Raw genomic sequence first — 24,917 nt, forward strand, 5'->3', positions numbered from 1 at the left:
TCTTTAAGTGTCAATAAAAGTTTGGAGTCCCTGGGAAGCACCTTTGAAGGAAGCACGACTTACGAAAATGTAGGTTTGAGCTTAGCTGAGCAACGTTAACGAGAAAATGTCGTGGGCTGCGAGTGGAAGTCTCCCATCAGTTAGAAATAAATTATTCTGCTTTCCCAAATGAAGCAACGCAGTGCACTCCTGTTCCTACATCAGGCCAATGGTGAGAATTGTGTATTAATTTGTACCGGACCAGACCCAAGCTCAGCTCAGTAAATGCAAACCAAACTGCAGCAAAGAATCACAAATGTCAGCTTGCTGTGGGCATTGGCAGAAGTTTCTGCTGTGGTGTTGAAAAGAGGCAGGCAGGGTGAGGGAGGTGGCGCAAGGAGGTGGCACAGGGGCGGGGAGAGAGGGACAAACCCTCCTTTCTGCTGGGGCCGTGGTGAAGATGATCAAATAAAAATCCCCAGGCGTTCAACGGCGGCGCAGCAGCTTCACAGTAATTAATGCTTGAGATGGCCAGCTCGGCCCACGCCTGCCACGGCCTGGCTTGCACATCAAAAGCAGATGTTTCCAGTGAGGACAGGTCCCACGTCACCAAATTTGGGTTTTGATAAGCACTACGGGCCAGCCTCCAAGAGCAAACATCTTGAGAAGTCTCAAGAGCAGCTCGTACTGGGCAGGCGAGGAGGCACCCTCCTTGAGTATCCCGGGTTGGCTGTGACTCTGTGGTGCCCTGCTTTTTGGGTAGCACAGGCCCATCCCAAGGGTGCAGGGGGGCGGCCCTGTTGGGCAGAGTGGGCTCCCAGCTCCGAGGGCTCGGGCTCTGCTGCTGCCACGCAGCCCCAGCCTCCTCTCCTGCCACCACCTGCCTTCCTAGCCAGGGAGGATTTATTCCCCTCTGAACCGGTCTCCGATGACGTTATTAATCAGGGAGACGGACGAGCACGACGCAGTTCATCGTGCGCTGCGGATGAGTGATAAGTCTGGGTGCCGATGCCTGCGATGGCAATCAGAGAGGGCGAGCGAAGGGAAGCGGAGGGAAGAGCAGCATTGTGGGTAAACGTATGCACTTCTGGTGGTGATTACCCTCCACGTAATTAGTTTTTAAATCAGACAGACGTTTCAGGAACTACTCGCTACGAGCTGCTTTAATTATTTATACTCCCTTTTATTCTTATTACTTATAGTCGCCCTCTGGATGGGGAAGTGGCACCCCCGCTCCAGCCCAGCCTGGCCAAGCAGCCGCCTCCTCCAGTGCCACCGGTGCCACCAGGCACCCCAGAGCCCGGCCCTGCAGCTCCTCCTCTCCCTCCCGCAGCCCGGCGAAGGGCAGCGAGAGCCCTGCTCGGGTCGGTAATTAAACTCTCACTCATCTTCATTTCCCTCATTTGTTAAAGTGAAGCCACTCAAGAAGCCGTCAGTGCAAGGCCGTCTCTCAGCCACAGCAGTGTTCAGCAGATTTCCCCCGGAGGCTGCGGGCAGGGGAAGCAGCCCCTCGCCTGCCTCCTCCTCTGCCCAAACTCTCCCCACCCAGCCCCGCTCGGGGTGCCCCTGCCCTTCGGCCAGGGCTCTGGGGGGAGAGGGGAGATTTTGCACTGGCAAAGCCTCCCCGCAGCTGGGCTTTTCCCCGGCACCCCACAAAGCCCTCGCTCCATCAGAGCATCCAGCGCTGCCGCTCTCCCTTCACCAACCCCACCTCTGCAGAGCTCCGCAACATCTGGAAGCCATTCCCCGCGCCATTCCCATGAACGGACCTCCGACCCGCCGAGCTCCTCCTCCGGGCTAAACAAAAGCCGCCCTCATTGCTGAGCCTGGGAATTTTGCCTGCGTTCCCCTCGCCCCAGCCACAAACCGTTTCTCAGTCTGTCACCAGGAGAGCATCCACCCCGAGAGCCCCGGAGCAGCCTCTGCGCCATCTCCCTCCATGGGCATGATCAGATGCTGGCACTGTGGAAAGCTGCAAAAACCAGACAGCAGCACCAGAAAAAAAATCATACGGGGAGAAGCTGCTGCAGACTTGTCCAGAAGCAAAGCCCAGGTTTCATATTTGCAATTACATGTTGACTTTTTTCCCTCCGTAAGAGCTTTTGCTCTGGGTCTTGCTCTGGTTACAACAGCGAGAACACCTCAATCCCGCTCAGCGCTGCTTCTCCCCAGAGACTCATCTGGTAGAGAACAGCCGTGGGGGTGAGGAGTGTCTGAGCTAAAGAAACCATGAAACTGCAGCGTAGAACAAAAAAAAAAACAACAAACCCAACAGAAAAACAAAACCAAAAAAAAAACCCAACAAAAAGAGTATTGCTAGGGATGGGTTCAGCGTTTGACCAGTGGTGGTCCAACAACAGACTTGACTGCACACATCACTGGATGAGCTTTCACTGCTCTGAAACCAGGTGCCAGCAGAAACGTGGCAGAAAAATAGAAGAAAAATGTACCTAGGCCTGTCTCGTACTCTACACGCCCGTAGGAACCCAACCCAACCCGACTCCTGTCCTGTTGGTTTTGTTTTCAGTTCCACAATCCCAGAATCCCAGAGGGGCTGAGGTTGAGGGGCCTCTCTGGAGGTCACCTGGTCCAAGCCTCTGCTCAGGCAGGGTCACCAACAGCCCGGGACCACGTCCAGGAGGCTTCTGAGTTCAACTGACACGGGGCAGGGGAAAGGTAAGAGACACGTTGTAAGACACAGGGCAGAACACCAGACTGGATGGCGTCTTGTCTGCAACACCATGGAGAAACGTTGTTCTCAAGAAGGTGAGTCCTCAGAGTGAAGCCAGTTCCCCAGGGCATCCCCAGGGCATCCCCAGGGCATCCCCAGGGCGCGGGCACGAAGGGTTTTGATGACCATCGGCCTGCGAAGCCAAAGCCACACTCATGTGAAAGGCAAACTGGTGCCTGTCCTCGAACTGGGCGCAACCCACCTCAAACTGGGCGCAACCAAAACCACCAGCAACTGCAGGGGAAACGGCTTCACCATGAAAGCAGAGGGAGGGGACCCGCCTGATTCCCGGGGGATTCGCAAGGACAGGGGCCGTGCTGGCCCGGCCCCAGGCGCTCAGCACCAGCAGCTCCAGCACCGCAGTGCCTGGGGCAGACACCCGAGGCAGGAGGAGTTGAGGGAGACGGGAGTAAACCAAACCTCCGCCCCAAAGCGGCAGCGCAGAGCAGCTCTGGAGCTGGACGCTCCCCTCATCCCGACGAGATCCGTGCAGCAGCGGCCGTGCCGCGGCAGGGAACAGACATTTCCAAAGCAGTCTCCTTCGATTTGCATTCGAAACATTTATTTTGGGAAATACATATTAAACACTATTATTTATACAAAAATGGACTAAATTTGCCGTAATGCTTATAACCCCCCAAAGGCCGTTTTAATAGATCTGGATGAAGGTTTTTTTATTGTATTATTTTTTTTTCTTCAAAAAAAATACTCAGGTTACAAAGGAGAAAGCGGTGTGTCTTGCTTGGCCCAGCTCGAGATACCGACTAGAGGAAAAAAAAAAAAGTTTAAGATGACATTTGCAGAAGTGCCTCGCACAGGAGATTTTCCTCCCTTTCCTAGTCTCTTTTTGAACACTTGCAATATATATTTTTTTCAGTGAATACACTTTTTTGGGCTTTGTTTTTGCTAAAATATAGCAAGTCGGCAAGTAAATAGCTGTTCTTCCCCAGCAGCTCCGGCGTGCTGCTGCAGGGGGGAACACGAGTGTGGGGGCAGAGCAGTCTCCCGGCGATGCACCCCCACGGCTGCTGGGGCGGGGGGGACCCAAGTGGGGAGCCCCCGCAAAGCCTCTGCTGAGCAACGCCATCCGGGCATCCTCACCATGATCCCAACCTCCGCCTTCCCCGTGCTGAAGGCGGCTCTGGCCTGTGGACCCCATGGGGTGGGCTCTGCTGAGGCCTTCCAGCGCCCGGGGATGGGACACGCCGCCATCTGAGCACGTCCCCCTCCAAAAAAGGGCGATTTGCAGAAAGTTTTATCCCTTGGAGAGGATACGGAGACTGACGGAGCGGGCAGGGAAAGGCAAGCGGGGCCGGGGTGGGCGGCCGGACTGCAGAGATCTGCTCCAGGACCACCCAGGTGTTATTTAACCACCGACACCCTTGCAGGATCTTTTTTTTTTTTACTGGAGACTCACGGAAACGGGAGATGGATCGCGGCAGAGCCGAAGGAGCAGGGGCGGAGCGGGGGGACCGTGGGCGCAGCACCTGCCAGCGCCGCCCCAGCCTCCCCACGGCGGCAGGGCTCGGGCCGCGCAGGGACAGCAGAACAGGAGTGTGCTACGTACACACGTGTCACAGGGGATCCAAAAATAAAATTTAAAAAAAAAATAAAATAAAAATACCCAACAGCCTCCTCTGACGGAGGGAACAGCCTGATCTTCACAAGGGTCAGACGGGACAACCTGCCGCCTCCCGCCACCGCTCTGCAGAGGTTCCGCTCTCAGCCCCCTCCAGACAAACCCACTCTGAGCCTCCAGCAGAAAAACCCCACCGCACTGAGTGAGAAATAAATACACACGCGTTCCCAGGACAGCCGCCACATCTGCGGTGCAAGTGAGAGGGAAAAGGAGTCTCCACAAAGCACTGCAGACCTTTTGCGGGCTGCAAAGACAACCAAGGCCAGCCCCCGCCCATGGCAGGGTCAGTCTGAAAAGGCACTTCTCCCAAAGCAGGCGGCTCTGCCTGGCTGGGGCTCGGTGACAGGAGAGGTGACACCTAAACACTCCCAGTTTCTTGCACACAGGCAGGGTAGAGGGGTTGGGTTGGGGGCTGGCGGGCCCCGGAGGGCTGCAGCGGGCTCGGAGGAGGCAGCAGGAGACAAGGATGGCGCCGTCTTGCTCTCTTCACACCACCCGTACCTCGCTTCCAAAGGCTACGTTCACCCGAGGAACCCTTGCCTTCAACGGACGGAGAAGAGCCCCTGCACAGCGGGGCAGGTGGGGCTCCCGAGGGCACCCCGACCCCGCCAGCCCGCGGATCAGCTCCCCCGAGCTCTGCGTGGGGATGGACCCCAGCCCGGGGAGGCTGGAGCGGGGGCTGAGGAGAAAACCCGTGCCACAGAGCGGAGAGGATGAGCGGTCGCCCCGCTGCGCACGACAGAGACGGCGTCTGGTTATTTGGTCAGTTAACATTGGCAGGGGGCTGGGGGTGGGAAGAGGGACAGTGGCAGGGGATTTATATAAAAATAGAGGGGGGAGAGGGGAGAAAGAGCGAGCGTGAGCGAGCAAGGTCCTGGCTACGGAGCGAGACGGTTACATTTCGTTAGCCACCAGCTCTTTGTCGGCCACGCCATTGGAGAGCGAGCTCTGGCCCTCGTTCAGCCTCTTGACCCTGTAGGCCTCGAAGTGGATGTTGCTGGTAATATCCTTTATGTTCTGCATGTGCGTCCTGTGGGAAAGGGAGAGGGGGCGATCGCACCTCGCCGCGCATCAGCCAGCCCAGCCTCCGCCACTCCAACCCTTGCACCCCCCAACCTCTGCCTTCAAACACCCCCCCAGCCCACATTCCGCCTCCTGCTTTAACTGGTTAACGAGATCTTTGGGGGACGGGAGGGAAGCAAAGGCAGTTACGGGCAGCCAGGAGCAGAAGCCTTCGCTGGTACCAACAGCCTCTGCCTGGGTACGCGGGAGTCTCGTAACACCCACTCGTCCCGCAAACCCCTGGGAGCAGGTTTTGCAGCCCCACACAGCTCTGCCCGGAGCAGCTCGCATGTGCAGTTTATCTTACAGCCAAATTTAGGAAGAGCCCAACGTCCCCCCCCCCCCAGCAAGCCAAGGGGGCTCAGCCCCCCGTCCCCCTGTGGCAGGGACACCTCTTTGAAGAGGGACGGTGACCACTCAGACCCCCCACAGCACGATCCTGGGATGCAGGAGGGCGATGTCGTCAGACTGGGGGTAGGACCCGGGGCTGCGGAGGGATCACTGATGCCAGGAGGCCTCCCAGCGACTCGCAGGCGAGCGGGTGCCACATTGCAAGCTGCCAGCAATCCTGACCCGTCCGCAGCTCCTCTCCTCTCTTCACCCAGCACCGCAGCTCATAAAAGCCCCCTGAAGCCACGTCCTGAGTGGGGCCGCTCCTCGCAGCGGGGCTGCAGTGCTGAAGGAGGGGATGGAGGGAGGGACGGAGGAGCAGAGCGAAGTGGCTTCAAGAAGGCAGGGCTCTGCCGGTTCTCTGGGTGCCACCTGGTGCCCAAAGCCAAGAGGGCGATGGCACAGCCCCACCCACCTGATGAGGAGGTCCCGCAGGTAGGCAAACTCACAGTGTGTCGTGTTCTCCACTGGCAGGAAGAGAGAGAAACCATCAGCGTGCACCCACGGTGTGGGCATGGCGACCGCGCAGGGTACGGAGGGACCTGGGGGCTTCGCTGGCCCACTGAGGGCTGAGAGGGGGACCCACTCCCTGGGGCTACAGCGTGCAGGACGCAAGAGTCCTCTTTGCTGCTGTGAGGCTGGTGATTCCCCCAGGTACCTGCCCCAGCTCAGCATTCCCAGTCGCTTCCCACCATCTCCAACCGAACAAGGGAGCTCCCAGCAGCATCTCCCACCGTGACCCCCTCTTTGGACCAACGCAGACTTAAGGGGGCCCCAGACGGTGCAGGGAAAGGGACGGGGTGAGCTCTGCAGCGAGCGCCGGGCATGGCTCCACAGAAGTATTTCAACTGTAGCTTCGCCGCAAGCATCCTGCGACACCCCAGGCACGTCGGTGACTGCTGCCCGGGCTGCCGGTGCCGCCGAACGCCACGAGCTCTTGCTGACAACGGCTACTGTGGCTTAGCAGGGCTTGGAGCAGGCAGGAGGGAAACACCAAGGGGTGCTGCTCCACCACAATTAGTCTGACAGCTCGCAGTTTACCAGGCGTTTGTCTTTAGAGGACCAACTCACTTTGTGGTTGTTTTCCCCACCCAGCCAGGCCGTATCTGGGTCCCGGGCCCCCAAGCTGACAGCAGATGGCACACCAGAAGGTGCGCGGTTTAATGAAGCCCATTGAACGCAGTGTTCCCAAGGAGAGAGCACAAGAGGGCAGCAGAGCTTTAAAATGCAACCATGTTCCTGGCATCTTCGTTAGGCCATCCCTCAACACTGTTTTCTTATTAAAAAGATTTGTAAACAAGAGAAACCTATGAAATGAAGGGGAAGAAGACAAGAGGGGTGGCACTGGAGACCTGGCTGTCAGGGCCAGGGAAATGTGTACATGCACTGGAGCCTGGAGCCTTCATCTAACCTTTAAACCAGGAGTTAAAATGGGGGATAAAAAAGGAAGATGCCGATGGGCTGAAGATGGAAGAAGGAAGAGGTCCCACAAGGGCACCAGCCAAACGCATGGGGCAGGGTGCAGAGACCTACAGATGCCAGGGGAAAGGCTCTAATCTGGGCTCGAGACACAGAGGTGTCAGCACCACACTCGTGTGCCCTCAGACCCAGCCATCAGGCACTGAACTGTGCAACAGCAGAAGCCAGGCCACAAGAGACCCCAAGGTGTCCCCACTGGCACTCAGCAGCCCCCCCCAAGGTGCACAGAGGCCCAGGAACTCAGCGCAGGAGCATCAGTCAAGGTGTTTCCAGTCCCCAGACACCAGGGAAGGGATTTTCTTTGGAGGGGCAGGGAAGCACTACATCCACCTCAACATCTGCTGCTGGTTTTGGACCCCACCACCTTCTGCCAGGGCAGGGAAACGGGCTCAAGAGGCAGGGAAACAGGGACAAGGTACCTTCAATGGTGCCCCACTTGGTCTTCCTTCCAAGGATTCTTCTCCCATTAACCTGGTACTCCTGGTCACTGCCCACCACTGCAAACGGGATCATTTCCTGAGGAAAGAGGGAAAAAAATGATTACGTTTTCCTCCTAAAAACCAGTCAGGAAAGCAAGCTGGCCAGCAAAGTCCCCCGTCAAGCTGTTTTCAGGAGAGTTTCATGGGATGAGCTGGTGTGTCCCTGATGTTCCTGAGCACCACTGCCTGCCAAGGACTGCAGGCTACCCAGGACCGGGGCAGCAGCATCTCTCACACACGTGCCCAGTTCAAAACCACTCTAAAACCAGCCCAAAACCAGTCTGGCCCAGCACCTTGTTGGCAGGCACCAGCACGCAGCCAGGGCACAGCTATCATGGTGCTTCTCTGGGAATCACCCCCAGCACCTAGCAACCTGTGGCTCAGTCATGTCCTGACCCAAGGTGGTGTCCTGTACTTAGGAGTCCCTAAAAGACATTTTTCTTCCTTGAATTTGTCCAATCCACTCTTCTGAGCCAAAAAACTGTTAGCAAGGAATTGACAGCCAGGAAAGCAGAGCAGCCTACAGGCAAGTTCCCTCCAGTGCCGGGAGGGGGGCTGCCCCAGCCAGGGATGGGCAGGCACCGGCACTCCCTGCCCTGGGGAAGGGCAGGGGAGCACAGGAGCTCCCTGTCTGCTGGTTGCTGAGGGCACCTTTGAGGAACGGAGCTGGGGGAAGGAGCAGCGACATGGATGGGAGAGAACACCTTCCCCAGGTACTTTCCTCACCCTCCTGTCCCTGTTCCGAGCTCCAAAAATGGAGGCATTGTGCAAGAGATCCCCTCCAGGACACCACCAGCACCCAGAGCTGCAGCACCCACCCAAGCCCACCCGACCCGCAAGCCCGTGCACTAACCCTGAATTTCTCATTCACTAGCCGATCTTCAGAGTCTTCATCAAACTCCTTCTGAGGATACACGTCGATCCCATTGGCAAGAAGATCGGCCATTATCTAGGAGAGAAGAGCACAGGAACACGTCAAGGAGACACGGGCAGAGGAGCTGCACTCCCACCATGGCAGCAGCTCCCAGAGAACCCAAGAGGCTCTTGTGAGCAATGCCCAGCAGCAACATCTTCCCTCTCCATCCTGAACACTGCCCATCCTGGGGAGAGATCCATCTTTACCTGCTGCACACTACCGAGCGCTTGCTCTGGAGTCTCTGCAAGAACCTGGTGCCAAGACACGGCTCAGGCTGAGGGTGAGATGGAGTTACCTGAGCTGGGCGTTGCTTTGGGATTGAAAAAGACACTAAGAAACAGAAGCTGCACCAAGCAGCTGCCAGGCACGTAACCCAAAGTTAAGAAGCTGCTTTCTGGTGTCTGCTTAAGCTCCTTGGAAAAGGAGTCCCTGGTCCGAGGAGACAGGGACACAGACAGCTCGGAAGAGCGGCCTCTAAGGATGTTGCCTCTGTGCAAGGGGAAGAGATGCTGAAATCTGATTGCTGGGTGGAGGCTCAGCTCATGGGGAGGGTCAGCCTCCTCCAAGAAAGCTGCAGACCCAAACCCAGCCTGCGCGCCCGCTCCCATCGCTTCCCACGGCCATAAACTCCCCCACGTCAGCCCTACGTTGCAGGCTGGCCAAGGAAGCGGATCCAGCCCAGAGAACCCCCCAGCCAGCCTCCCGCTCCCCCAGCCAAACTTGCACACCGTTTTTAGGGGAACAACCCACCACAGCCGACCTCCGCAGGGCACCGGAGCCCGTTCCACCAACAGCACAGTGCTGGTGTCGACCTCGGCAGCCTGCAGCCGGCCTGGTGCTTCACCATCACCTGCCCACCCCGATCCAAACCCCAAAACCTATCCCCTCTCTGAACCAGCTACACCCGCCGACGCAGACAGGGCTCTGCTTTTTGGCAGCACGCAGGCAGGTTTCCCATTTGCACCAGCGGATCCGGAGCCGTGAGCGTAAGGAGGGTGAGCCTCCTGCAGAAGGGGCACAGCAAACGCCACGTGGCTACGCGTTCTCCCTCCGTCCGGAAGGATCTGGGGCTCTGGTTACAATCAGGAACGTAATCAGAGCTGGGGCGAGCTCGTCCCGCGCCGAGCCGGTGCAGAGCCGGCGAGCCAGGCTGTCTCCCTGTGGTCTTTCATCACGCAAGGATGGGATCAGCGGCTGAGTGCCCAGGTGACATTTTAGGTCCCAGACTGACGTGGCAGTCACAGAGCCAGCCAGCCCCCCGCAGCCACCTGGACACATGCACCTGTAACCTCTGAACGGAGCCAGCAGCCTGCAAAAGCCACTGCAGAGCGCAGATGCGGTACCACGGACTCACACCCCCAGCCTCCCGCACCGGCTCCTCACAGATCTCCGTGCAAGCAGGCCGACGCAAGGATCAGCCCAGGCTGGGTGACCTCTCGGCTCCATTTCCAGCCATCCTCTCACTCGCTGCAAAGGGAATTGCTTGCAGACTTCAGATTCAGCCCCCCAAACCCGACTGGTATTTCAGTGTCAGATCCTCCTCACAGATTTATAGCCCCTCACCGACCCCCCAAGCAGGGCATCTCCACCTCTCAGCAGCACCAGCCATACGCGCGCGGAGGAAAGCCCACGGCTCGCTGTGGATCCAGACAGCCCCTCCTCTGCTCCCCACCACGGGAATTTCGTGCCTTGCTTCCCCCATAAATCTTGCCCACACATTTTTCTCCCTGCTGCCTGCATCAGCGCATGATGCTGCACAGGATGGGTGTCCCAGCACCATCCACCTCCCAAAATAACAGCCTGAAAATAACAACAACAACAACAACAACAACAAAGGAGGCAGGAGAAACAGGCCCCAAGACTCAGAACTCGAAACTTATCCTGCACTGACAAAGATCCAAGAGAAACAGAAGGAACTGCTTGGAGCGCAGGCCTTTCCTCCGGCCACGTGGGATCGCTCCGAGCTGCAGCCGGAGGAATGTGCTGGGCTCCCGGCCAGGCGCTCGCCGTCCCGGCCCTGCCAGGGGAAGGCAGGGGAGCTGGGGAGGGGGAACGGGGCAGGAGGGGAGCGGGGACGAGAGACGGGAGCCCGGAGAAGAGCCGCCGGCCCCTTACCCTTTGCTTGAAGTAGTCCCTCTCCTCCAGCGTTAACGTGTCAGCTTTTGCGATCACGGGGACGATGTTGACCACTTTGCTCAGGCGTTTCATGAACTCGATGTCCAGCGGTCGGAGCCTGAAAAATACAGCAGAAAAAAGGGGACTCGTGCACCGCTGGCGAGGTGGGGGCTGCTGCATTCCCGGCAGAGAGGGGGCATTCGGGGACCAGACACCGAGGGGAAATCGCCTCCTTTCAGATACTACAATTAAAGACATTTTCTCAAAAGCACAACAGCACGCGCCGTCTCGGAGGCAGTTTGCAGACAAACTCTTAAACATTCCCCTTTCAGAGCACCCCGCTGTCACATGCGAACCCTCGCAACGCCCGTGAAGCGGGAGAAGGCTTTTAGCTCTGCAGGGATGCTGGGCCACAGAGGACTGTGGGAACCCGCCCGAAGCTACACGCGTCCTTGGCGAAGCCGGGATGAGAGCAGGGACGATGCCGGCTGCGGGGCCAGCCTGCCCGCGATGTACAAATCCAGCCGGGGAGAGGCCAGGGTGTGCAATCTCCTCCAGCCCCACCCCAGCTGTCACCCGTTGTCCCGGGACAGCACGACCCTCCCGTGCGGAGCCCCAGCGCAAGGCAGCACTGCAGCTTGCATCCACCGGTTGGGGTTAAACAAGGGTCTGCTAATTCTGCAGGGGCTCGCACAGCACAGAGGAGATGCTGCTGGTTCCAGAGGGCAAAAATGTCAGAAAATCTCTACGACAAAAGTCTTGGCAGAGGAAAGCCGCCGAGATTGCATAACCCCAATGATCAGCCCTCTGGGAAATCCCTCCCTGCCAAACGCTCCCGCTGACAGCACGGCTGTGACCTCCGGTGCCACGCTGCTGTGCGTCCGAGGGCTGCGGTCCAGCGGCAGACAGCGATGAGGGCGCCCAGCCGTGACCCCCCCTCGCTCCTCTGTCCTCTCCAAAGGTGTTTGTACCGCTGGGGGGTCCAAAGCCAGCTGGAGAAAACCCTCCTGGGGACACCTCCGCTTGCTGCAGGGCCCCCTCGGTGGCTCTGGAGGCGACGGGGACACGCACCCGTGCAGGACAGCGAGCAAATGTTGCCCTGAAAAGGGAACGCTGGGGGTCCCAGGGGAGGCCTGGGTACAGGAATGGCTTCAGGGCGCTCATGCAGTAAGGAGCCCTTCCCTCCGTGAAGACACAGGGATGGGGCAGGAAGGTCAACAGCAGAGCCTCAGAAGCAAAGGGACACGTCTGGCGTTCATACATCCTCACGACCAGTGGTGGCACGTGCCAGCAGAACACAACCCAACTCACCTTTGGTGAAACGGGGGCAGAGAGAGGTGACGTCACCTTTTGGAGAAGCTGTAGGCTTCAGCAGCAGAGCTGGGGCCAAGAACAAGACTTCCCCAAGGGCAGACCAGCCCTGCGCCACAAACCAGAGGCCCATGGCAACAGGGAAGAAACCAAACTAAACGGGATGGTGACTTAAAATGCCCAGGGGCAAGTAGGCACCCAGCAGCAGCCCTGCGTGGGAGAACTCGGAGCAGAGCGCTTGGGGAGAACATGGCCAAGAGAGCACCTACTGCCAACACACTCAAGCCGAACACCACCATGGTCTTCTCCAGCACTACGAAGGGCCCAGAGAACAGCGCAGAGCCAGCATGGCTCCTGCCAACCCAGCAAGAGTGACACGAGTGCCACGGGGAAGGGGCTGACCCTGCTCCTCGGCAGTCACCAGGCAGCGTCGCCATCCCACGAGGCCACCTCCGCCCAGCCCCAGCGCCAAGGGAGGGAAGTCCAGCCTTGAGACCCCCACTCAGCTCTGGCTGATCCGACATCGGCAGCCCGAGGTTGCTCCGGCGCAGCCAGCGGTAGTGGCCCAGCTGAGCCCTTCCCTGGTCAAACCCACTGCTCTCCCAGAGATCGGGCTGGAGCATGCCAGATGGACCTTCTCCTCACACGCTAACGGCACACACAGCTCAGAGCACATCATTAGCACGCAGACAAATGAGTTCCTAACAGAAACTCAGGACTCACAGATCACCATGGGCTGCAGGAAAAAAAAAAAGTTTGGCTATTAAGAAAAAAAAACACCAGAAAAGAAAAGAAAAAAAAAAAAACCACCAGGAAACCCCCATGGACACATCTAAGCAGACTCGCTGCTGGCAAACATTGTTTGGAGCTCTGCATAATGTATTTCCCAGACCTCCAAGGAAGTCATGCAGCTATGCTCCTTTCCCAGCAGACTTCTTCCCCCTCCTCTCTCTTTGCTATTTTTCAAACAATTTTTCCCCTTTAAAAGCCTCTTCCCTACTGAGACCGTGTTCCTGCCTCTCTCATCAGCTTTTCCTTCAGAGCGAAGACCAGGACGCAGATGCAGCTAACGCAGATGAATTCCCACTCAGCCAGACGTTTGAGTTCCAGCTCGACTGACCCGCAGGAGCCCCGTCCCCGAGCCCTCACCGATACTGGGAGGGTACCTGGGAGCAGGAGGCAGCACCAGAGCCAGCCCGCACGCCTGCCCGCGTCCACCAGCACCCACGCAGGCGTAGATGGGCCAGGAGAGCCCAAGGCACCTTCCACACAACTTTCTGCCCCCGTGAGCTTTGCAATCACCTCCTCTATGGTGGTCACCTCCCCTGGGCACTTCTCAGCACCATCCTGAAGAAAGGAAGCGAACCAAGGGACTGCCCAGAAGAGCAAACTGTATGTTTGTAGGGCATTGTGCAAGTTTCTAGATATTCTACCAATTCCTGCTGGTTAGTCCCCCAAAAACCTGAAGTAGTTAAAAGAAAGTGATTCTTCTCACTAATAACAAGACCTGTCGCTAGACGTCACGTTCATGAGAAGACATCAAAGGAGAATAAACGGCTTAAGGCACTCACGAGCGCAAAGGGCGTCATAACGGCCCTGCGCAGGCCCAGCCAGACACGGCCAAGGTCACCACAGGGCAGGCCCAGACCTAACTCCTCTTAAACTCCAGCTGCGATGCACAGCCCAGGACAGCAGGGATTGCTGCTCGTACCTGCGGGGACCAGTTTGGGTGTTCAACCAAGAGCAGAGTGGCGGGGCACAGGTTATCACGGCTGGGCACGTGTTACCTCTGCATCGCCTGCAGCCCCCACGCACGGACAGGATCTAAACAGAGGATTATTCCTGCAGGTTCCCTGGAAATGCTGTTACAGGAATCAAAATGCACGGCGAGCTGTGGTTATTTCCTTTTGGTCGTGTCCCAGATCAAACCAGCAGCGAGAACTTGAGCAGTGCGTTAAGCAAAGGGCAGCGAGTGCCCAGCAGCAACCCAACCCCATCACCAGGACCCGCCGGCCTGCGCGAGGGACGGCTCGCGGAGACGGCGGCGCTGGGCGCAGTCCCTCAGCCAGCAGCTCTGGTACCGGCCGAAAAGGGGCTGCGGAGGCCAGGGCGGCGTTTGAGGGTCCCCTTTCAGAGGCGAGCGGTGCTTCACAGGGCTCAGAGCTGAGATATTTATTGGGTGGCAAAGAGCCGGGCCTGCACAGCTGCAGCCAGGAGCCCGGGCCAGCACGTTACTTAGCCTACGCAAACAGGGTTTTACAGGAGTGTTACAAGAAGGACAGGGTGTGTGCGAAGGAGATGCCTGCAAAGCCTGCCCCAGCTCCCCACAAAGGGAGGCCGCAGCAGAAACTTCGCTTATTAACCCTTGAGCTGCCTGGCCGGGAGGGCCAGACTAAAACAGAGCTATGCAAAGCTCCACTCCCACTGCACTTGGTTAACTTTGCTTTTTATCTCCTCTCCTTCCCTTTTTTGCTGAAGAAAAAGCAAGCTCTCACCCAGTGACCTGTGCGGCTGCGCCACGGCTGCCTGCAGCGGCCACGCACCAGGGAAGGGACCTGGTGGGACCACGGACCACCTGCCTCGCTGGAGGCACAAACCTGCCACCAGCACTGTGTGACAGCCCCATGGCATGGCCTCCCAAACCCTTGTCCTCCAAAATGAGCACAAACCCCTGCTACCAGTGCCGCCACAGCAGCTCCACCCCGCAGGAGAGGTGGCCGCGCCATCCATTCGTCTTCACAACCACGGGCAGCACTGGGGAAAGCCCAGCCACGACGATGAGAAACATAACTTGGGCTTCACGAGGGAGCAGAAAGGAAACCCAAAGCCTGCTCGAGCTCTTGGAGAAGCAAAACTTCCCACCAACTTCTCTCTCCCCAGTGGGGTTTGTCCCCTCTCACTCACTCCTCGGCTTATCTCCATCCCGCGGCGGGAGGGGATGTGCGAGCCAGAGGCCGACTCTGACACCGGGGCAGGAAAGCGCAGCCCCCCGAGCCACAGCCGAGGAGCGAGCGCCGGCCCCAGCCGGGCTATCAGGCTACGGGGAAGGATCAGCACGGGGCTCAGCAACAATGGCCTCGCCTGGATATTGGAAACACATGTTGGTTGGAGAGAAAGAAAAAAAGCAGCTGAACTTCCACAGAATTGCTGTTAGCCAGCGGGTGAGAGAAACCAGAGCGCGCGGCAGGAGAGGCTCCGGAGGGGGACACGGGGATGGGGCTCCGCACCACCGCCACCCAGGAAGGGCGGCTGCTGCCACCCAAAACCTACACCCTCTGTGCAGGTCAGGGTTTAAGCATCAGAGGTGCTTTTGAGAGTTAAACAGCGAAAGCAATGAGAAAAAGCTGGAGAGTAGCTAATGCTGCAACACTGGGAACTGTGAGGCAGATCACGGCTGAGATAAGCGGGACCAACACGCTAGACTCACCCAAAAATGTCATCTCCCTTCAAAATGTTCTCTGCTTTATCACATTAAACCACAAACGTTTCGTCGGCCCCTCTGCTCCCAGCTGACAGCCGGTTACACAAGAAAAGCATAACTGGCCCATGCAGTCATTTTATTCCAGTGAAGGATGCATTTTTGGTCTACCCACTGACAGAAGCAAAACAAAGTCTTTTCTATTGGAATGAATCTCCACATGGGGAAGAGGAAAAGGCTGACATTAATACAGTGCTGGCGGCTTAGGTTTACTTTTGAAAACTGACCCAAAAAAATCCCTCTGCAGACAGCCAGAAGGAGAAGGAACTGACACGAGTAAAAAGGAAACTGAGGTCTCATTTTATGCTGTGATACTTTAAGTCACATTTTTCAGACACTTTAAGCGCCCCAGATATTCACTGCGGGCTACAGGACTAGGGGGAAAAAAAAAAAAAGGGAAAAAAATAGAGCAAGATCTGGGCCTTTGATGCTGACACTTGAGAAGTGCCAGAGCCAGAAGTGCTCTGCGCTGAATAAACTGAATCCCACTTGCAGACCAGTCAAACAACCTGCAAAATACCCTGAAAGGGCGAGGGCGCTTGCTCCCTTGGTAGCATGAGGAAAACCAGCTTCTCCCCTAACAACGGCAGAGGCACAGTAAAAAAAAATTCATATTCTGTTTGCAAAGGCAGCCTTTCTGTGCAATTTGAGAGCTCAGCAACTAGCATCCATCCTGGGTTGAGCACCCAAGGTGACCAAAGCAAAGCAGGCAGCTAACCAGAGCCAGGCGGGCTGTGACGGCCCCGCAGAAGAGGAAACGTCACGTTTCTCTGGGGCACAGCACCTCTGCTGCGTTACCGTGAGGGCTCCAGGCGCTACAGCCCTAGGAGGACAGCTTCATGCTCTCCTCGGGCTCCTCAGGTCCCCGGGAAACACACAGGGATCCCAAGGAGAACCCTGATGGCAGAGCTGCCCACCACCGAAGGCAGGAGAGAGAGGCCTCGAGGGTCTGCGTGAGGACGGCAAGGTACGTACGAGTGGCCCGTGGCTGGGATGAAGTATATACAGCAGTGCACCCGCGTGTCAGGGATCCGCTTCTTCCGGTTAATGTTGATTTCCTCCTGCAGGTACTTCTCGTACTGGTCGTTGATGAACTTCATGATGGGCTGCCAGCTATAGAGAGAGGAACACAGGACAGTGCGTTTGTATGAGGGATCTGGGCCACCCTGAACCTCCCACCTGGCCTGACTCTGTGAAGCAGAGCTGGCTGAGCCAGGGATGCTCAGCATCTTACAGAATCCCATAAAACAAACAAACCAACCAAAACACACTCACACGGGGAACGTTTTAGTTCCTGTCAGCTCCCATTCAGACAGCACCTGCAGGCAGCAGGGAAATCACAAGCCTCACATGCTCACCGCTTGGGAACTGCACGCACCGCAGCAGGAGGGATTTACTGGCCGGTTTAGACAAGCAAGTGCCTGAAAATCCTCTCCTCTCTCCTCCTGGACCTGGCTGCTGAGTAGGGCAGGGCCGGGAGCATCCCCTGGCTCCTCGCACGATGTCACGGCACAGGAACGAGCGGCACCAAACCCCGCGAGCCCAGCCCAGCTCGTGATGAGAAGGCTCCTGCCATAAGCCAGCCCTGCCCCGGCCCAGGGACCATCCCACACCGCCAGCCACCGTCCCGGGACGCCTGGCAGAGCTCAGCCTCCAGAGCCGCATGAGCGAGGCCCAGGGACCGGCCACGCCGGCACACAGCTGCTCCCGGCCGCAAACAAAGGTTGTCTCATGACCGGAACAGCAGGATGTTTGTGGGCTCTCACAAGGTCCAGGAGCAGCCCCGGGGAGGATGGCACCGCGCTGTCACCCACAACAACCCTGTCCCCTGCTCCCCACGGAGCATGGGTGGCACAGGACCAGGCTACGGCCCTTGGCACCAGCTCTGGGTCACGGTGCCCCAGGGCTTGGCCGCCTTCCGTCTGCACCGGTCCCTGCGGCAGCGCGTCCCGCTCACCAGTTCTCGTTGTTGATGTGGTCTCCAAAGCCCGGGGTGTCGATGACCGTCAGCTTCATGCGAACCCCCTTCTCTTCAATCTCTGAAACAAAGAGGAAAGCCCGTGCATAAGGCAAGCGTTGATGGGCACTCTGGCCAAGCCCACCCTCCCAAAATCTGCTGGAGGACTGGAGCTTGCTCCCAGAAAAGAAATGCACCTTCACAGCATCTAACAGGCACACGTGGGCCCTCCGAAGAGATGCAGCACCACATCTGCCCCGAAATGCCACCCCACTTGTCCCCTTCCCTCATAATTAAGTCAGTGCTGGTGAATAAAGAAAAAATAGCTGTTTTCTCAGCCCTGCAAGCATCTCTGGATGGTAAAAGCCCCTTCAGAGAGACGAGAGTGGAGATTTAGTGGAGGTCCATAACCCCTGCGAGCCCCTGGAGACAAACAGCAGAGCAGGACCAAAAGCCAAAGCACCAGGTGGGATCTGCAGAGCCTCACCGTGAGTGATGGATTTGATTTCAATGGTCTTGGGGATCCGCTCTTCAGAAGTCGGCTGTACAGATTTCCGGCTGATTTTGGATTTGAAGAGGGTGTTGATTAACGTGGATTTCCCCAAGCCACTCTGACCTGGAAAAGAGCAGGATAAACCAGTCAGCACTCCCTCCTTTCCGGGCTGTTTTTTCAGGGGCCAGAGGATGGGGATGCTGGCGGACTCGGCCGGCACCGGATCTGTGGGAGGGAGGGAGGGAGGGAGGAGATGCAGCTGCTCCCCTGCAGCCTCCCCAGCTCAAGGAGCTCGGGTCCATCCCAGGCAGGAGGATGCTGTGGGCAGCTGGGAGCGGGATCCAGCCGAAATCCCAGCACCCCCACAGCCAGGCAGACACTGTCGGAGACGTTTTAAGGGCTGCAGTGACGCTCAGCAGCCCTGAAGAAGGGCGCGGGGACCAGGGAACCCCAGGAAGGAGCATCCTGACACATCTGTGCCTTTGCCCTCCTGCAGCCTCCCCTCTCCAGCTCCACAGGGAAGACTTAGGAGTCTTGGCAAGCCCCGAGCCAGACAGGATGAACAGCAGCCCTGCCTCCCAGACCTCAGCCCTGGAGCATCCTCTGCCGCTTCCCGGCCGGACCGGCTTTTGCAATCGGAGCAGTTGGCTGCAAGGACCCTTTTAGGCAGGTTCAGGCCAGGAGCTCATCCGAGTCCCACAAACATCCCAGGAAGCACATCAGATTCCATAACTTCAGGAAAAAAAAAGCTTTTACAGAGAAGCGTTTTTGTGCTTTATATCCCAGATCCAAGGTTAATCCACGCAGACAGGACACCAGCATCTCTTGACGCTCCAGAGCAGGTGTCCCACAAGCTTGAAGAATCATTTTTCCAGAGCAAAGAAAACAGAGAAAGTCCTCAAAACCCAGGGAGCAGACACTTGCAGAGCAGATGGCTCACGCCTCCCGCAATCCCTGCGGAGCTCCTGCACGCACCGCGGGGGCCTCTTTGGCTCCGCTCTGCAGAGTCACGTGGCAGCCAGCTATCGCGGCGCTGCCGCCAGCACACCCCTGGCAACAGGGAGCATCTTGAAACATGAAGTCAGCAAGGATTTCACCTACGTTGTCCAGGGCCCTGACCCGTCCAGGCTGCCAAAGGCACCTGCGCATCACCTCCCGGCCAGCCCGCTCCCCGCTCAAACAGCATTTTGGAGCTGAGCTTGCAACACCACTGACAGCACGCTGCAGTCCAGGAAAGGAAAACCCCGTTCACCAGCCACTGTCACGGCTGGGCTGCAGAAGAAACACATGGATTAGGGTGGGGTCTGGCGCTCCCGGTCCTCTGCTGCCTGAAAACACATGGGGCCAAGCACAAACGGGTCTGGAGCTGCAAGCGCAGGGAGCCGAAGCGAAGCTCTCGTTGCACCGCTCATCGTGAAATGCAGCATGCGGGGAGAGGGGGAAAGCGAGGCGACACGCTGCTAGAGATCCTGGCAGCCGGTCTCTGCGCCCGTGCCTGGCCAGGCCGCTGGAGTTGGGCTGTCTGGAAAGGGAGCAGAGGTGAGAGCCGCTGGCAGCCAGGGATGCAGCGTGGCTCTGAACCGCGGCCGCAGGCTCACCTTGCCCAGCGACGGATGCGACCCGACGGCCAAACGCAGGGCAGACCCGCTCCCACCCGCCCTGGTTTGCAGCCCAGCACGTTTCCCTGGGCTGAAATCAGGCAGGGAAAGAGCAGCTGAGCCCTGCCGTGCCCAGCCAGCTCTGCTCTCCTTCTGTTCTGCACCAAACACCGAACACAGATGTGCTTTCCCATCTCCACAGCCTTAGACAGCATGGGGCTAAGCTGAGCTCAGCCTGCAGCCTCGTCTCAGAGCTCCGGTTAGGCTGGCATAACCCTTCTGAACTGGGGACCCTGATCCCCAGCGCAGAGGATTTTCAAAAAGCCCCACGGCAAGGACACGGCGCGGGCACACACCGGCAGTGGTGCCAGTTCCCAGCTCCCGTGCAGAAGCCACCTCCCTCCCTGCATTCCCCACCGGTAAAACACGGATTGCAACAATTCCAATGCAAGGACGTGTGGCTTAGACTGGATGGGAATAAAGGAGCCAAATTACTCCCCAGAAGCCTGCCCATTCCCTGGAGAAAGGCAGCAGGACGAGGGCTGGCTGCCACCTTCCAGCCTCGGCGGAGCATCCCCTCCCTGCGGGCACCCTCCCGCATCCCTCCCTGCATCTGCTGGGAGGGCCAGAGCCCGACTTGTTTATGCTGCCACGAATTCCCCAGCCTGTAAACAGTCAGCCCAGAGCCTGCCAAGGGAAAAACAATGTTTTCCAGCCGCGCTGCAGCGCAGGCTTTCATACCACACACAGCGTGCCAAGGCAGAGCTGGGCCCTCTCCTGCACATCCCTCCACATCTGCAGAGCAGAGAGCCGAGGTGCTGCTGCGGAGATCAGTGTGTGTATGAAAATGGGCAAGGCAGAGCATCAGCAGATCTCACTGGGAAGTTACAGCACATTAAGCTCTTTTACAGAATTAGCAAACTCAGGATCAGGCCCCCCCATAGCCCCAGGAAGCCCCCCAGGGCTGTGGGGGCTCCTGCCCCATGGGCATCCCCGCACAAACCTGCAGCCCTCCACAGCTCCTCGCAGGAGGGAGCAGGATGGCAAGACCCCCCACCACACACCACAGCGGTGGCCTGGCCTTTACTCTGCTCACCCCCCTGCACCTCCCCTGGGAGATCTGGGCAGGGAGAGCTGCTGCCTGCACAGCCCAGCCCCAGGCAGCACAGCCCAGTTCATGCAAGGGGCTCCACAGGGCCAGGCCAGACACTGATAGCTAGAAAAATGCAGAAAAGGCTAATTTATTTTCCCTTTTCCCCACTCTCATGGCCTCCCACGGTGCTCGCCCAGCTTTCCAGTATACGCAACATCTTGCTGGCGAGCAGCTGGTGCCATCCCTCGCACTGGGCGCGCGGACCCCCACGGCAGAGGCTGCAGCCGGAGCAGTGGCGATGCAGCCAGTGGCCTCGAGCTGAAATAGAGCTCCTTCATCCCATCCACCCTGCAGCCTCGGAAAGATAACAAGCAGAAGCTTGCAGGCAGCGGGATGTAGACGCACAGCCTTCCAGCCTTTCCTCCCTGCAGGCAGACACGCTCTGGGATGCTCTCATTCCCCCTGTGCCACACTGCACGTCCCCAAAGAAGCCACCAGTAGCAGAAGCCACTCAAGCCCAATGACCCAGCTACGCAAACCCCTCTTGCTGGTCTTTATTCCCACCAGTAAATCACACACGGCGTTTCTTCCCTGGTACTGGGTGGCGTCTGCTGTCTGAGCTGCTCAGCACAATCTCTTCAACAGAAGAAAACTCACAGGCAGGAATTTTACCCCAATTGCTGGAAATGCTAGCAGAGACCGGGGCTCTGCTATACCAGCAGCGGTGCAAACCCCTGAGCCCTGCTCAGACAGCACAGGGCTCTCAGGAGAGGGGGTAAGGGAGCTCTCTGCAAGGCTTCGGGGAGTCCCGACACCCCTCAGGACGTTCCCCTCCAGGACATGCCTATGGCAACGCGCCCCGAGGCGCAGGGAGGTGCGTGGAACCACGGGCCACGTCGCACCGCCAGCTTTAACCACAGCTGAGGGCAAGCCAGCTCCCTGGAAGAGGGGTTTGCTGATGCCTGAGGCAAGCGCCCCAGTGCTGAGTCCGAGCTGCTGCCCCTGAGGAGACTCCTGAGAGGACAAGCAGCATCCCCAGAAGAAGGAAACCAACTCGCCGAACACGCTGCGGGCAGCTGGCGCGGCAGGAGAACTCACCCACAACCATGATGTTGAACTCGAACCCCTGCTTCATGGCTTTCCGTCTCATCTGTTCCAGGATGGCGTCTATCCCCACGTAGCCGAAGTCTGCAGCCGGTTTCTCCGGCCGCGTTGGCATGGCCTGCTTGGAGGCAGCATCCCGCGGAGCGTCCGTCATGCCGGGTGCGTGGCTGGGAACTGCTTCTGGACCTGCAGAGGCAAGGAGAGGGCGGTCACGGGTGGCAGGCAGTGCCGAGCACGCCGGGATGCCGATCCGGGCACAGAATGAAAGGAGCTGCCCGTCGCACCCAAGCTGGCATAAAGCACACGTGGGCACTCAGGGCACCGGGAGGCTAAGAGGAAGGAAGCACGCAGGATCTTCCTTCACTTGTAATTACTTTAAATTTGAGAATCCCCTTTTTGACTTACTGGATTCACCCTGATCCCTGCCCACATCACCAAGCCTGCCACAGCACAGGGATGCTGCTATGGGGGAAGCAGGCACGCCAGGTCCCAGGAGCAGCCCATCTGCCACCGCGGAGCGGGACCCAGCGCTGAGAAAGTCCTCGGCACAAGTCCAGGAGTTTATTTAGCGAGTGACGAAGGCTTTTAGCAACACGGCCCTGCGCCCAGGCGCTGCCGTTAAAGGCTCACAGACCCACGCAGCCTGCCCGCTCCGTACCGCTGTAATTACAGCGCTATGCAGATTGCTGGTGGGAACGCCTCGCGGCCACGTTTCGGGGAACTGGATGGCTCCGCAGACACAGAAAAGTCCTCAGTGTCTGCTGACACGTGCCCTCCTTGAGCTCCAGCTGACGCGGCGCAGAGGCTGCTGGCCCCAGCTCGCTTCTCACCGAAAAACCAAAACCAACACGTCTGCATCAAAACGGGTCGCGCCAGACAACACCCACGCGCCCACAGAGCTCTCATGGTGCTGCTCCGATTCTGCCGACATCCGCCCCACGAACCCAAACCCTCTGACTTCCCAGAGACAGCACGCTCCTCTCTCCTGCAAGACGGCTCCAGGTCAGCAAAGCCCTTCAGGAGAAGCAAACGTACCCCTACTGCCCTGTTTAACACCTTCGTCACAAAAATTGGGGAACCATCCACTCCTCCAGATGCCAGGCAGGAGCATCGGCTGCCAGGAAGGACAAACTGCCCCCGACACGCTACCAGGCGACGCAGTCTGCTCCCACCCCGCCCCAGCTGCTCCACATTGTCCGCAGCAGATGCGGCAAATATCCACAAGGGCAGCCTGGTCCTGGCGAGCTCCCGGAGGTATCAGCTCCTCTGGCACAGGCACGGAGCGGCAGGTTTTGGCTGCAGGAACATGGCTGGTCCAAAGGGGCTCCTCCAAACACCAGCCCATCATCCTGCAGCAGCGGCAGCAGCAGCGTCAGACCGGAGCCTGCCGCGGTCTGCAAGGCGGAAGCGCTCACTTCCTGCGAGAGCAGTGCGCTTCCACATGCTCAAATACAGGCCGAGCAGAAAAAACTTATAAAAATATAAAAAGCAAACTCAGAACTGATCCCAAAGACTGTTGGGTCACTTTGAGCACTTTTTTCCAGCCCTCAATCCCGGGCTGTGCGGACCAGCATTACTCACAGAGAGCAAACGCGTCGTCGCCGGCACACACGCTGCTCCCGGGACACGCAGGGATCCAGGCTGCTGCACAGCCGGCACCGCGCTGCCACGCTGGCCTCGCAACGCCGACCGGCCCGGCGTGCCCAAGGCCTCGCCGCAGATCCCAAACTAGCCCCGTTCCAAAACGGCAGGGCCAAAAGTGGAAAAAAAAATCTCTACATACCACTAGAAAAAAAAAAAAATAATAATACTAAATGACACGGAAAATGTGCTGCCACTGGCAGCAGCGCTGGGTTATGCAATGGGTTTGACTCCTGCAGGCACCGCTTGCACGTGCGGGAGAGAACCCAAAGTTAATTTCTTTGTTAAGAAATTAAACAAATTATAGAGTCACGGAAGGGTTTGGGTGGGAAGGGACCGTTAAAGCCCACCCAGTCCAACCCCCCTGCCAGGAGCAGGGACATCTCCAACCAGATCAGGTTGCTCAGAGCCCCGGCCAACCTGGCCTTGGATGTGTCCGGGGAAATGGAGCAGAAAGCCACCTTCCCCTTGTGATAAAGGCCAGGAGCATCTCGAGCGGCCAGCAGCACGTGCAGGCACGGGCAGGGGGACGTGCAGGCAAACCTGTCCCCAGCACAGGGAGCAGATGCTACGTGCTGCCTCACCACGTTGCCTTCAGCGCGAGGAGGAGGGCTCGGGCTCCCCAGCCCCCAGCACGACAAAAGCCACAGGAAGCACGGAGCCACGGCAGGCAGCGGTTTGTCACCGGAGCACGCAGACACGCTGCCACCCAGGGTGCCACCTGGCAGCACAGCCGCTTCGGTTCACCCGCAGGGAAAAAGTGATTCAAAGGACATTTTCTTCTAGCACCTGGCTCCTGTTTGGGGAAAAATAAAATAAAAATGAATAGATTACACCTAGGAGCGTCTGCAGGACAGCAGGGACGCAGAGACACAACTGTCCCAGTGGCACCAGCAGACTCCCAAGAGAAATGCTGCAACCCAGACCTTCACTTTTCTTTCTAGCATCCCAGCACTGAACTGGTCTTTTCCTAGCAAGGACTCCAGCACCCCGCTTGGCTCCAGGGGGTTTGTGCCAGCAGAGGCAGGATGCAGCCGAGCCGCAGGAGCACAGGCACACGGGGATGCTGGGCCAGGTGGCAGGGAGCACTCCCAGCACTCGCTTGTCTAAAATAGAAAGATCCTAGAAAAAACCTGGAGCAGAAGCGGTAGCTGCCTGGGACGCGCCACGGGCGGATCCTGGACTTGTTTGACCCATCGTCCCCGTGTGGGAACGGCACCAAACCTGCGGCGCTCCCAGTGCCGGCATCGCCGAGCCGACCCTTCCAGGGGAGAGATGGATTAATAAACACCCAATACTGTCAGAAATTCCCGACTGCCACCGAGGCCCTGGCAAGAGCAGGATCAGACCTCACACACCATTGCTTCCCCAGTGCCACCGTAACGCGGCTGCTGGTCCCTCCTCCGGGGAGCACGGCTGGGGAACGCGCGGGCTGCTGACAGGGGCGGAGAG

General features: G+C 58.3%; 1 protein-coding gene across 8 annotated transcripts in view; it reads right to left on the reverse strand.

The window, feature by feature from the left end:
- Positions 1-3,250: 3,250 nt before the first annotated feature.
- SEPTIN9 (septin 9) overlaps positions 3,251-24,917 on the reverse strand; it is a 137,498-nt gene continuing 115,831 nt past the window's right edge. For all 8 annotated transcript variants that reach the window (XM_086762155.1, XM_086762157.1, XM_086762154.1 and 5 more), the window contains 9 exons: positions 21,819-22,010; positions 18,024-18,152; positions 17,537-17,618; positions 16,555-16,692; positions 10,791-10,908; positions 8,613-8,708; positions 7,700-7,796; positions 6,217-6,268; positions 3,251-5,379 (listed from right to left, as the gene is read on the reverse strand). In XM_086762155.1, the coding sequence (XP_086618281.1) occupies positions 5,244-5,379; positions 6,217-6,268; positions 7,700-7,796; positions 8,613-8,708; positions 10,791-10,908; positions 16,555-16,692; positions 17,537-17,618; positions 18,024-18,152; positions 21,819-22,010 (1,040 nt within the window). In that variant the 3' untranslated portion in view covers positions 3,251-5,243. The remainder of the gene's footprint in view (positions 5,380-6,216; positions 6,269-7,699; positions 7,797-8,612; positions 8,709-10,790; positions 10,909-16,554; positions 16,693-17,536; positions 17,619-18,023; positions 18,153-21,818; positions 22,011-24,917) is intronic.

The sequence above is a fragment of the Chlamydotis macqueenii genome, chromosome 18 (genome assembly GCF_036417535.1).
Source record: "Chlamydotis macqueenii isolate bChlMac1 chromosome 18, bChlMac1.mat, whole genome shotgun sequence".
NCBI lineage: Eukaryota > Metazoa > Chordata > Aves > Otidiformes > Otididae > Chlamydotis > Chlamydotis macqueenii.